General features: G+C 43.0%; 1 protein-coding gene across 13 annotated transcripts in view; it reads right to left on the reverse strand.

Annotated features, from left to right (window-relative positions):
- PLEKHM3 (pleckstrin homology domain containing M3) overlaps positions 1–14,408 on the reverse strand; it is a 181,597-nt gene that overhangs the window by 106,707 nt on the left and 60,482 nt on the right. For all 13 annotated transcript variants that reach the window (XM_036318702.1, XM_036318700.1, XM_036318698.1 and 10 more), the window contains exons 4-5: positions 8,522–8,667; positions 242–435 (exon numbers count right to left, since the gene is read on the reverse strand). In XM_036318702.1, the coding sequence (XP_036174595.1) occupies positions 242–435; positions 8,522–8,667 (340 nt within the window). The remainder of the gene's footprint in view (positions 1–241; positions 436–8,521; positions 8,668–14,408) is intronic.

Consider the following 14,408-nt stretch of genomic DNA (forward strand, 5'->3'; position numbering starts at 1 on the left):
TCACCGTCTCGGGAACTCGGGCCTTGGGTTAAACGCCTGCAGTTATGCTGAGATGTTATTTCCATTTTGCTTGGCTCAGTCGGATAGGGGACCTCAGAGGAAAATGTCCAAGATGAGCCCAGAGGCAGAACCACAGAATTCCAGCCGGTCTGTGCTGGAAAGGCCCTCAGAGATCATGTCACCACCCTCCCAGGGCAGGAAAGAAAACAAACTGGAGCCATCTGACATTTATGACTCTTACCTGCGGCGCAGATCCTCGGCCACGGCTGCCCGGCAGCTGAACAAATAGGCTCGCAGCGACTTGAGCCGCTGCCGCAGCCGCACCACGGTGGCCAGCGGCTCGGCGTGCAGGTACAGCATGGGGTTCTCCTGCTGGATGTCGATCAGGGGCTCTTCGTACACGTACTCCAGAAACTCCTTGGCCTGCTTAGACACCTACAAAATCAACGTCCCCCATCAGTTCTGCTGACTCGTCCGGCTTTCCACGCCGCCTCAAACTACGAACCACAGCTTAAACATCCCAGCCAAGTGAAAAGCCCAAACTAAATATGAAGTTCATCTTCCTTCTCTCTTCTAGAAACTTAACTGGTAAAAGTATCCTTGGCATTGAAAGGAATGCATTAATTCTATATCCTGATTACCTGGATCTACACACGTGATATAATGACACAGAACTACACAGACCCAGTATACACCAAGGTCAGTTTTCTGGGTGTTTTTTTAATATACTTTAATTATTTAAGATGTAACCAATGGGGAAAACTAGGTGAAAGGGATACAGGACCACTGTGTACTATCTATGCACTAACTATCTGTGACTCTATAATTATTTCCAGAAAAAGGTAAAAAAAAAAGGGGAGGGGAGATTAATACTCCCTGATTTTAAAAATACATATATGTATATGCGTATGTATGTATGTGTATCCTATACCACTTTTTTTTAATTAAATATTTATTGTTCAGATTATTACAGTTGTTCTTCTTTTTTCCCCCATAGCTCCCCTCCACACCCTCTGCCCTTACCGCCCCCCCCCACTGTCCTCATCTATAGGTGTACGATTTTTGTTCAGTCTCTTCCCACACCCCTTCTCCCTCCCTCCCCAGAATAGTCAGTCCACTTCTATACCACTTTTTAAAAAAAGAGGTAAAGGCACATATTACAAAAGTCAAAGAAATAACGTTTTGAAAAATAAATATGTGCAGAAGAATTTCAATGCATAGAAAACAGACTCAAACACACACTTTTATACATATATGTGTGTGTGTGTGTGTATTACAGAGAGGAAGTATAGGAGAGGGAAACATGGATCAGCTGCCTCCTGCACGCCCCCTACTGGGGACTGAGCCCGCAACCAAGGTACATGCCCTTGACCGAAATCAAACCTGGGACCCTTTAGTCTGTGGGCCAATGCTCTATCCACTGAGCCAAACCAGTTAGGGCTCAAATACACACTTTAGTGAACATAAAGGAGTTTTTCTTATTAGAACAACTTTGAACTTGGGCTGCCTCTAGCATATTCATCCAACTCTGTATCTACCTCTGGTAGTAAACAACAAAAGTTGACTATAAAATATCACTGTCATCAGTAGAAATAAGTAGTAGAAATATAATGCATCCAAGAGAGAGAGGGGGTTGATTAAATAATGCATGACACATGGGTAATCTGGGGGGCCTGTACATTCTAATTCACAGAGACATGGACTCACTACTGATACATAGAATTGGCTTAGTTCTATTTATGAAAGGTAAAACCTCTTCACCAAGTTTCCTCCAAAACCTCTCTAGTACTGGGAGTAAGGCAGGAATTCACCATAAAAACAAAACAAACAACTTTGCTTATGAAAAAGAAAATGGAAATCCACCAGGTTTCACACTCTAGGTTAGAAGCTTAATAATGAAGTTAAATAGGATACAGTCCCTACCTTCAAGGGACTCACTGTTTAGTACAATAGACAAATATTTAAAACAAAATATACATGTAACACATAGCCTGCCATCTACCACAAAAGCACTATGGGTGAGATCCACAGGTAACTGAAAGGAGGGATAAATCAACTGCTGTGGGGGAAGGGGGGGGGGAGGTTAGGAGCCAGGCAGGCCTGGCGAAACAGGTGACACTGGCTCGAGGTCTAGAAACAGAAATTCACTTGGTGGGCAAGGATGGGGCAGAGGAGAGTACAACAAGCAGACACAGCCATGAAAAGCCATCAATATGCACATGTGATAACTAAATGTGTGGCTACTGCATGTTGATTAAAAACAGATGTTTATGAAATTCAATATTATCATTTTCTTTTATTATAAAGCTCATATAAAAGTTCATGCTCCTTACAGAGATGCAAAATATGAGTCAATTTTTTTTCTATTAAAAGTATCATTTTTTCTCTTAAAAGCAATTATTTTGGAGGTACCTGCTGTGCTGTGTAATCCTCTGGGGTCCTGCAGAGTTAAAATTAATGAAGTTTACAGTCTCTGTAACTCCAGCTCCAAAGACGCACCTAGCATCTGCCAAAACCTGTGACTGTTTTACCAGACTGGAAAGAACAGTTGGCAGGACTAAACAACGCCTCGCTCTGAGGCAGAGTCGTGGGGACATGCCAGACACTGCGGTGAGCGCGAGGCACGTGGTGGAGAATGAGCCAGGTGGGGCCCTTCCTCCCGTAGCTCACAGCTCAGTGGGGAAAGACAGAATTGGGTTCAAACAGATTTTACTGATCATAGTTCAATATTTGCGATATTTAAATATCTTAAAACGAGGGAAAAACGAATGGTGTCCTGGAAAATGAAGTACAACCCAGTTGAAACTGTTGCTGAAAAATGATGTATTGTACAATTCAATTAGTCTTTCTGGCCCTATTGAGCAGTGTTTATACTGAGCCAGGGCCCTGCTGAATTAGGTTAACAATGCTACCTTTTAGTAGGTGAACAGAAGGACAAAGGGCACTGGCCAGTCTCCCAGGCCTTAAAAGGCTTCTCTCTTCAGGTGGCACTTAAGCTCGAAAGGAAAAAAAAAAAAGTCTTTTACAGAGACAGTAAAAGCAGTAAGACAAATGGGACAGCAGCTACTGACGTCAGCATTCATAAACTGAAATTACTAAAAACAAAAACAGAGCTAGTTTCAATCACGTCCGAGGCGCTGCTTCACGGGTTATTAACGAGTGTTAGGAATACAGAGCGTGTTGCGACCGCGGCTGCCGAGTGTGTGAACGGATCCCTGCAGGCTGAGCCGTGTTTGGCAGCCAGGCTGAGCACATGCTTGCTTTTGAGAATCCATCATTTACACTGGGGAGGAAATTTCTGAGAGGACTCCAAATTCAGCAGGAAATGCCGTTTTTGCAAAATAGAGCACTTTCCCCCCTAAGTTCTAAATGGGCCTGCATGCTGGTATGAGGGTTCCACTTTCAAACTCCACTGTAATTTAAAAGCTTTTTTAAAAAAGAAAATGTTTAAAAATATAGAGTTACTTAGGGAAGGAAGCCAATGACATTCTTAGGTGATAAAGTTTATGTGACGGAGTTTCTTTCTTGTTAATATAAATACTTCATGAGTTATGTGTGAATGCCGAATATACTTCACCTAAAAGCTACTGTCCTACTTCCTGCCAACCAAATTTGTGAAAAGTCAGAGTGAAAACTCAGCTTGCAAGTGCAGATGGATGAACCCGGTACTCTTTCTTTTTAAAAAAATGGTTTTACTTGGCATTCTTTCCATGACCCCATTCCATTCACATTAGAAACTATTTTTCAGGGTCAACAGTTCATTGACCTATTAGTATTTTACTAAATAATACTTAGTGTTTATTACTAACATAAATGAAATTTTTTCATAGCTCTTTTACCTTAGAACAAAATAGTTTAAGCCAGGGGTGGGAAACCTTTTCCTGCCAAGGATCATTTGAATATTTACAACATCATTCGCTTAATATAATTCACTTAATATAAACTTATGTTGCTATGAAAAAAGCTCCTAGATTTATTGAATTTTAAATAAAAATTCAATAAGCGGTTGCCTTGGCAGGGCCAGACCAAATGATTTCATAAGCTTTAGCAGGCCGCGGGCCGGACGTTCCCCACCCCTGGTTTAAGCTATAAGAACTCAAATCTGGGACTGTGCTGCAATCTGTGAGGGGGTTCTTTTTCCACAGCCCTGCATCTATGTGATCCAACTTATTTAGAGGTAATAAAGTGGGAAAGGACAGCACAGTGATGACAGATGTGACAGCCGACATCCTGGTCCTAAGGGAAGAAAGTCACCTGCAAGAAGATAGAAGGTAAAAGTATAGCACAGAACCCTGACTGAGGGCAATATCCATCGAACTCACAAATGTACATACCTATACCTAGGAAGTTATCTGCAGGGAGTCTCACTCATAAATGAAAGAACTTATATTCAAAAGGATGCATAGCCCTAACCGGTTTGGCTCAGTGGATAGAGCATCAGCCTGCGGACTCAAGGGTCCCAGGTTCGATTCCGGTCAAGGCCATGTACCTTGGTTGTGGGTACATCCCCAGTAGGGGGTGTGCAGGAGGTAGCTGATCAATGTTTCTCTCTCATTGATGTTTCTAACTCTCTATCCCTCTTCCTTCCTCTCTGTAAAAAATCAATAAAATATTTGAAAAAAAAAGAGGATGCATAAAGCTATTCATTGAATCACTATCTGTAACAGCAAAAGATGGGAAAAACCTAATGTCCATTAAAAAAAGTCAGGTTGGATAAATTGATGTGTGTAAAATTCATGATGGAATATGGAGTGGCTATAAAAAAAAACCCAGTGAAGAGTTTTATGATCTAAATCAGCGGTTCTCAACCTGTGGGTCGCGAGCCCTTTGGCGGTCGAACGACCCTTTCACAGGGGTCGCCTAAGACCATCGGAAAACACATAATTACATATTGTTTTTGTGATTAATCACTATGCTTTAATTATGTTCAATTTGTAACAATGAAAATACATCCTGCATATCAGATATTTATATTACGATTCATAACAGTAGCAAAATTAGTTATGGAGTAGCAACGAAAATAATTTTATGGTTGGGGGTCACCACAACACGAGGAACTGTATTAGAGGGTTGCGGCATTAGGAAGGTTGAGAACCACTGCTCTAAATGGAGAGCTCTCCCAAGAGCAGCTTGTGTACTATACTGCCCACTGCCATTTCTGTGTAAACACAGGTATGAGAAATGACCTCTGGAAGGATTCGTAAGAAAGGAGTAATTTGCTTGCTGGAGGGAGATTACACACACTTTCCTCTGTACTTTCTGAATCTTGAAATTTGTGAAAGTATATTCAAAAAAAGAATAAAGGTATAGCAGCACACGGCAATTTCTTTATGGAAAAACAGCCTCCCTCCCCACGTGGGAGTTTTCTATCACAGGACAGAACAATCATAATTCTTGTTCCGAGGCATTAAAAAGAATAAGCTTTGCCCTGGCCGGTTTGGCTCAGTGGATGGAGCATCGGCCTGCGGACTGAAGGGTCCCAGGTTTGATTCCGGTCAAGGGCATGTACCTTGGTTGCAGGCACATCCCCAGTCGGGGGTGTGCAGGAGGCAGCTGATCGATGTTTCTCTCTCATCGATGTTTCTAACTCTCTATCCCCTCTCCCTTCCTCTCTGTAAAAAATCAATAAAATATATTTTTAAAAAAATGTTTTAATTCATATTTTGTTAAAGTATATAGAGCTAAGTGACAATTTACAAAATAATAAAAATAATATAGTCACATTACTGAAAATTAGGAGAATAAAAAAAAGTTATCGCCTATAATTTTCCCACAAATAACCACTCACTGCTTTGGTATAAGGTTTTCTTCCCATCTCTGAAACATGATGATGAAAGCCTTCCTTATTGAAATCAATCCCAATCATAACACTTCTTGGTCCTGTTAAGACAGGCACTGTGGGCTAATGGAGGAGGAATCAGGAGATCTTAAGTTTAATTACAATTTGTTCTCAAAATCTCCTAATGACTCCAAACAAGTGGTTTTCCCCATCAGCGAACTACTCTCCAGCTCTGCGAGGGCAATAGAGCCTGCTCTGAATGCCTCTCAAAGTAACAGAGATAGGAAATGGTTTACGTAACATGGAAAACCCCTAGTGAAATGGAATGTGACTGTTCTGGCTAGGATACAAAAATATTTTTAAAAAGTACAACAGAGGGGAACTGTTAGGAAGAGTTGAGGCTAGATCTGAGTTCCTTACCGCCTCTTTGTCATGCTGGTATTTTTGAATGGGGGTGGTGGTGGAGGGAAGTTATAGTCAAAAGAGAATTTCATTAGAAAATTTGAGGATAGGGCTTAGCTGCAGGGTAATCCTGGAGCTCAACTCAATTTGCAGGATGTACACCAGAAAACAGATGAAATCCTGCTTTAAAAATAATTAGGATTATTATTTCTCCAGAGGGCAGACAAGGAAACGCTTAAGATGACAGACTTCATCCTGCTCTGCAAAACCCTTTTTTCACTGGCTTAAACGGCCAGTCAAGCCAGTCACGTACTAGCTATTAGAGAGAGCAGGCAGATCTCACAGAAAGATGTCTGGTTTGGGGGACTGATAGGTCTGAATTGATCCTCTCAATTAGGAATATTAAGTTAAATCTGCATCTGAGCAAAGATAGACACTGCACTAAATGGAATATAGTTACTAATGCCTGTGAGAGATGATCCAGATAAAATCGACCAGCTCTATTCTTGCTTTAAAATCTCCTGTTGCTCACTGACACCCCAAGAAGGAATGGTCTGACACAGAAGATCCTCCTCATGTGCCACATGGAAGAAGGGAGGGTGCCCGACATCTTCAATCAGTTACCTGTCCTCTCAAAATCAAACCGTCATTTGAATGACCACCATGGCAAATGACTGCTGCGTAGAGATTGCAGGTGTCAACGATGGCTAAATGGTTTTGGTAGCTTTCGCAGCTCACGGCAAACAACCCTGGATTTCCTCCTCCTCTCATATCTTCATAAACTATGCCTGAATTGCTCATTTTCCTCATTCGGTGGCACCTTTTCTGCTTTAGCTCGGCTGACTGGCATATATTCCGCTGGCAGGTGCCACAGCCTAAGCCCTCAATGATCACGGGGCTAGGACTGCCTCACTCACTTGCTTACACATCTCTGTTGGCTGTCAAATCCCTGCTCCAAGCAGATTAATCTAAACTGTCTAAACCAAATTCAACCAGTGTTCTTTCCTTCTAAGTTAAGTTTTTATCTAATACACACATGGCAAATATATTTATAGCCTATATGCAGAGTGTCAAGTACAAGATGCAGAGGAGCGAATGATAACTGTCTGGGAGAGGGGAAGGAAAGAACCAGGAGAGGAAATGAGGTTTAAGCTGGGTTTAGGATTTGCTGTGCTGAGTGAGGGCAAGAGGTGTGAAATGGCAGGGCTGGGGATAGGGAGGCGTGTGATCTTACTGAAGAGACTCGTGGAGGCAGGGAGGTAGTGGGCGAAGGGGCTAGAAAGGCAGGGACTAGAGGTCACAAAGGTCTCTATGTCAAGCTAAGAGATTTGTATTTACCTTACGTACAATCACGTAAAAGCTGCCATTAACTGGGCACTTACGTGCACCAGGCACTGCGCTAGGTGCTTTCTGTGAATCATTTAGTATTTAAGCAAAGAACAACCTTATGACATAGGTACGATTATTATTATCTCCACTCTGAATGTGAAGAAACTGAGGCTGCGGAGAGTACAAAATTGACCCAAGGTGAGATTAGGACTTTTTTTTGCAATATTGCTGGGGCAAGACTTGAAAGCAGAAAGCACAGCTAGGAAGTTACTGAATTCCATCACATGAGTGACGCTGAGGGTTTAAGTCAGTGTGGTCGAATGGTGGGTGCAGTGGAGAGCATGATCTCAAGAGTTACAATTCTGCACGTGATTTCTGTTAACTGATTAGGCAGGGCAGGGGTGGCAGAGGGGAGTCCAGTAGGTCTCCCAGCACTGGCAGTGGTGACTGGTGGAGCCGTGTGTACTTGGGGGGACATCTGGGAGGGTGATAAAGCCCACTTGGGGTGTACTGAGACTGAGGTGCCCACAGGACAGGCTAGTCAGACCAGGTAACAGACTTCTCTGCCATGTGGCAGGCACAGCACCATAGAAGAATCCTAAGCCTAAAGTGCCACCCCAGTGTGGGGCTGGATTCCTCGCCTTGCCGACTGCTAGTACCTGCTAGAAGGGTGGTCTATGGAAGGGTGGAGAAGCTGTACAATGTAGCTAACCAACCAGACAGCTCGAAGACAACTAGGTTTAAAACTAAAGCTGGGATGTCCATTAGGTAATTAATTCCACAGACCTCACTTTCAGTAGCAAACCTGGAGCTAAAAGTGGGAATCAGCATGTGAGTTCCGGTGGTTATGGCCACAGAAGGAAGAGAGATGACACAGCAGAGTAGAAAGTGGGAGAAGATCTTGTAGCTTTTATAAAACTACCTCAAGTTCGCTTCAAATGCTCATATCATTATCTTAATAATCCATGTGACAAGTTGCCGTCATGAAGTGCACGGAGTTTTTGCACCTACCTTGTATTTTGACGTATCCCAGTTGTGGACTACGCGTGCCGGGATGAGGAAACTGTCGTCCACGTGGCAGCTGCTGCAGTAATACCACCCGCTGTAATTACACACCTTGGCTTTCCCATTGGAAAGGCCTATGGATCGCTGGCATCCTGTTCAAAACAAAGCAAAGGTCTATGATTATTGTACTTTCAACAGCACAGGACAAGGCTACACAACGCTCACATCAAGTTAAAATTCCACAACAGGACAGAAGTTGCAGAGAATCCATGTATATGCATGTGTCCTTCTTTCCAGCCCAAGAGCTCCCTCCCCCTGCTCCTGGGGGAACCACTGAAACTGGTCTATTTCTGGTCTGTTCTGATTTCCAGCTCTTCAGCAGGTAAGCCTCCCTGCACCCCCACTTGTCTCTCCCTGCTTCACTCAGAGACCCTGTTTTCATGAGGCACTTTACTGGGGCTTCTCAAACAGGATCTTATACAAGCCACACTTCTCTATGAGAGAACTGTATCAGCTCTATTGCACAGATGAATAAACTAAGGTTTTAGCCAGGTTTGTATTTTGTCTTGAGGTCACCCAGCCAATAAGAGGTGGGGTTGGATTTGGCTCTATGCTTGTCTGACTCTAAAATGATCCTAAAAACTGATAGGTAGAGCCTTCCTTTGCTTCCAAAATAAATGAAAGGAATTTGTCCATTAACTGGCCTCCAACTCGCCTTTCCAACTACCTACTCTATTGCTTACTCTCCAGTGGGAATATAACCTCTTTATTCCAGTCAGAGAACTCTCCATACTGTTCCCCAAATAAACAGTGTGCTCTCTCCACCCTCCATATCTTGGTGCACATTATTTCTCCTTACACAAGGTCCTCTTCTCCGATCTCTACTTTGCCAAATCCTGCCGGTTACTCAAGGCCACTGGTTGCCTGTGAGTGATGGCTAAGGCCCTTTTTGTTTCCAAGGGAGTCCATGGTTCTGTGAGCACTGTCCTGGTAATAACCATGGCTCTGCCGCAGAGGAGCCATTGGTTTTTAGATGGAACCACCTTCTGCTGGTGAGTGTAGAGACACTGTCACAGTCAATCCAATGGACAAAATCCAGAACAGGTAGTCATGATTACATCAACAGCAGCAGTTTCCTGACAGTTTTTGATTTACAGCTTTCATTTTAGAACTCCTTCCATATGGCCCATTTCATGGTTGGGTGCTAAGAACTACGTTTTTCAAAGAAATCTCACATTAAGCCAATTTCATATATGGGTACAAAATAAAGTACTACTACTAATAATGATCAGTGTTGCACCCCATTTCCATTAGAAGGAGCTAAAACACATTTATTTAACAAATCCCCAACTAAAGAAGATACTGATTCAACACGAAGAGCCTGAATAAAAGGATCACAAAGCTCACAGAGCTTTCACTGTCATCACAAATAAAATAGCATGAGTAATTAAGCCGTTTCATAGTGCATGGGCCAGAAAGAATGAGATCCTACTGCTTTTAAATAGGGGAGGTATGAAAGACAGAAGTAAATGTGTTGGTGTTAGGCTTCAAGAGCTCAATACTACTCTTCCTTCCTAGAACAGCAACAAAATCCAAGCTCCTGAGGAATGAGGTATGTGTGAAAGATAAGGAAGAACCCAACACACATGGTGCTTCTGTCGGGTGCGCGGGAGGTGCCGTCACAATCACTAGCTCTGAACGCTGGAATGCTGTCTGTTGCACTCCCTGACCGCACTGCCTTCAGCTTGGTGGCCTCTCTATGTGCCGGGACAGCCAGAACCACACTGCAAACTTCTCAGATCTATTTTTTATCCTCAGCACTTAACACAAGGCTTTGCACAAGCAGACCATCAATACATGTTTATGTGGAAGGGATGAGAAACGGAATATCATTTAGCATATGTACAGCCACATGCTTACATAGAGATTTAAATTTCCCATGGCTGTTCTAGATTTGATCCGCTACCCTGGATCTGCCTCTTGACACAGCCTACTTTTGTTCATTTCCCTATGAAAATACGTTGCCTATTCTAAGAATTCTACATTTCACACGTACTCTTATGTGAACTATGGGACAGAGTTAAGTGGACTGTGACATATTCTAGACACTGGGATATTGCAGTTTCCAAAAATAGGCAGTCAACTGACTTAATGCTGAAGTGAGGCTGAATGGAACTCAGCCTTCCCTGATGACTTAGAAAGTGATCCTGATCTTGTAGAAATTCAGGATCATCATCATAGTTGAAACTCTCACCACAGAATACTGTAAAAACAAATTTAGGTTATTTTATCTTTTCTGGTTATTTGAATATAATAAACATCAGTAAGCATTTTCTGGATATTCATATATGCTTCAGTAGGTACTACTGGGTTTTTCAGTCTGTACTTTTTAATGACTTTATTATAATTTTCTAGATGGAACATCTGTAGGCAATATTAGAACACACAATGCACTTTAAGAAAGCATATAGCCTAAAGATGTGTATCTCAACCAGGCACACGTATCCAATGCCTAATGTGCTGGGGCGCAACTATATGAGCTAACAAATGAGCTAAACATCCTTACCTATTTGCATAGGTCTCCAGGCTCATAGAAAAGAGAACAGACGACACGGCTCAGGTTCCTTCAGGTTTTAGTTTAGACCAGTGGTCGGCAAACTGCAGCTCGCGAGCCACATGCAGCTCTTTGGCCCCTTGAGTGTGGCTCTTACACAAAATACCACGTGCGGGCGCGCATATACAGTGCGATTGAAACTTCATGGCCCATGTGCAGAAGTCGGTATTTTGTGGAAGAGCCAGACTCAAGGGGCCAAAGAGCCGCATGTGGCTCGTGAGCTGCAATTTGCAGACCACTGGTTTAGACAGAGGCCCCAGCACAAAACCTCCGACCTCTAGGCCTTGGGTGTCTTTACCTTTATACCCTATTGAGAACCATTCTCTCCAAATCTCGGTGATGAAATCACCCCTAGTAACAGAAGTAGGTTTCAACCTACCCTAACAGTCCTGCTTAGGTCTGTTTTGGATACCTGGTGCAGAGACAGCACAAGTCTAGAGTCAGGAAGCTTGTTCTTGCCTCGGGTACAATGGGCGTCTGACCCATCAACTCTCTGGGCCTGCTTTCCTCACTGCAGATTCAATGGGTTAGCCTAAATCGGCAGTTTGCCAAATTTGCTGAGCGTCAGAATTTTCTAGAAATGTTTGTGAAAAGCGTGGATCCCACCCCAGACATTGTGATTCTGTAGACTGGAGTCGGGCCCAGGAACTTGCATTTCTACCCAACCACACCCAGGAGCTGAGGTGGTAAAAACTGAGCATTGCTCCCTGGTCTCGAGGTGGCTGCCAAAGCCCTCCAAGCTCTAGAGTTCTCATTTGATTCAAGGAAAGTGCACTTTATCAGTGAAAAGCTCATAATCTGTCACACAGTTTACTTTCTAGGCTTCCAAAATCAACATTTCAGGTTCTCAGTCTATTTCCAAAAATTTGCTGCATAGGAAAAACCCGAGTTCACTACACTCATGTTTTTCCAGAGCATCCATTGTCCCCACTGAGAAGAATCTTAGTTGACTTAGAAAGAATTAAAACTTTCCATCTTCAAGTCCAATGAAAGAACACAGGATCGTCGGGAAAGATTAGAAGCGAGTTGGTAGCCTGATGCAGATTCATTTTCTAAAACCAACACACACCATTTATTTGAAGAAGGAAACAACCATTCTTTCAATTAACTACAAGATTTCCTTCTTCAATATACTAGCAAATCATAGACTAAAAATGTCTCAAACAATTCCTTATAAACATACAGAATCTGGGATTCCACTATCATTATAAAGTTTTCCACAGAGGGGAAAAATGTGTTTTCTCAAATAATTACTGTTAGGAAAACACATTTTTTGGAGGGTGCCAAAGGTGGACTCTGACAAGCAACATTATGGGGAGAAAAAGAGAGCTGGGAAGCAGAAACAAAAAATAATTAATTGAAATAACTAATTAGAGCTCATTTACATATTATATTTGTATGGACTTTCAAATAGACTTTTCAGCAATGTTTCTAAATTAAAGGGCATTTATAGTGGGGAACACTCCACATGTTGGATCAAAGCAAATACATTCTTCCCAGTCTCTTTTTGAAACTTTTCAGAGTGTATTCAATTCATAGGAACAAAAAACGATCTCACAAGAGAACCCACTGGCCTTTTTTTTTTTTATTGCTTCCCACCCCACTTCAAATCTTTAATGAACACATGCTCTGAAGAGTTTAGCTTCCCCCTGATACACTTTGGGAAACAAATGTAACCATTTAACCGAAATCCTATTTGCTGCATTAAGTCCATTTCCCAAATGGCCTTTTAAGACACCCCAAAGAATCTGTTGCTGGGGGCTGAAGCAGAAATTTTGGCATAACGTTCCACAGAGGCACAATCTTTCTTCTTACAAGTGTACCCAGCTAGCTCAATTGGCGGCAGCGTGGTGTTACCGAGCTGAGCTCTGAGGAGGAGCCAGCCAGCTTTTCTCTATTGCACGGCTACCAGCTCAGTCCTGCAGCCCCTGACCAGCAGTTGGAAAATTGATGGGCATAAGAGAAAAGTAGCAAGGGCTCCGGCTGGACCCAGGTGAGTCTCTCACTGAGGAAAGAACACACACAGCCATGCTACCTACCCCCTCTACCCTGCTTGGTAAGGTAAAGGCAGTATTTTGTATTTGGACGGTAGACAGCTTTAAGAAGAGAACAGGGACAAAGAGAAGAAAAAAAAAAAAAAGGAGAAGGCACCTCTATAAAAGGGAGGGGGTAAAATAAAGAGAGTGCGAGGACAAATTTCCATTTACTCCGTTAAAATAGAAAACATAAGACTGGCAAGTTGCTTACCCCCTTTCACTGTAGGCACACGGGGCAGAGAGAGGCGGCCCCAGGAGGGGGAGAGGGACTGCCCTGCCCATCCCTCCTCGGTTCTGTCCAGGGTCCGGGCATGGGACAGTGAGCTGTGGTAAGCGTTGTGCAAAATGTGGCTTGACCATATGCTTTAGAGACCAGAATTGCCAAAAAGAAAAAAAACAGAAATGGGGGTTCAATGACTTGCTATTTTACAAGAATTGTGGGGGAGGGAGGGGACAGAATCACAAAGAACTTAGCTTTCCTAGCTTCCAGTCTGTAACCATAGGCTCTTTAAGAAGTTAAGAGTTAAACATGTACTTTTAACAATAAGGTGTCACATTAGGTATACAATTGAAAATTATGTTTAGTGAGCCTGGCATCAGCACAAAGCTGGGCACAGCGCTGGACTGCTGGAGAGAGAGCAGGGGCACTGTCTTTGCCATGTGGTTCTGGTGTCCATTAAAGGAAGTGGAGACCAAGCAAAGCTGGGGCCGGCTTGCATCCTCCACTGCAGGAGGAGGCGGGGCTGGGATGTGTTCTCAGGTTAGGTAACCGGTAGCCCATGGAACTGAGGCTACGGAATTCTACATAATGGTAATGAAAAGAGCCAGGGGAGGGACATCAAGAAACACCTGTTTAGTCCCCCGTCATCTGTAAGGGATATGATCCAAGAACCCCAGGGATGCCCAAGACTGCGGAGAGTACCAGACCCTATATATAATGTTATGTTTCCTAGATATACATACCTATGATAAAGTTAATTTATAAATTAGGCACAGTAAGAGATTAACAACAGAACCTAATAAGGAAACAGAACAATTACAACAATAAGATAAGGGTTACTCGAACACAAGCACTGCAATACCTCAACAGTTGATCTGATAATCCAGGCGGCTACTTAAGTGACTACTCGGGGGGAGGGATCCACTGGACAAAGGGATGACTCATGTCCCCGGTGGGACGGAGCAGGATGGTGTGAAATTTCATTAGGCTACTAAGAACGGCATGCAATTTAAAACTTATGAA

This window comes from Myotis myotis, unplaced genomic scaffold (assembly GCF_014108235.1).
Source record: "Myotis myotis isolate mMyoMyo1 unplaced genomic scaffold, mMyoMyo1.p scaffold_m19_p_8, whole genome shotgun sequence".
NCBI lineage: Eukaryota > Metazoa > Chordata > Mammalia > Chiroptera > Vespertilionidae > Myotis > Myotis myotis.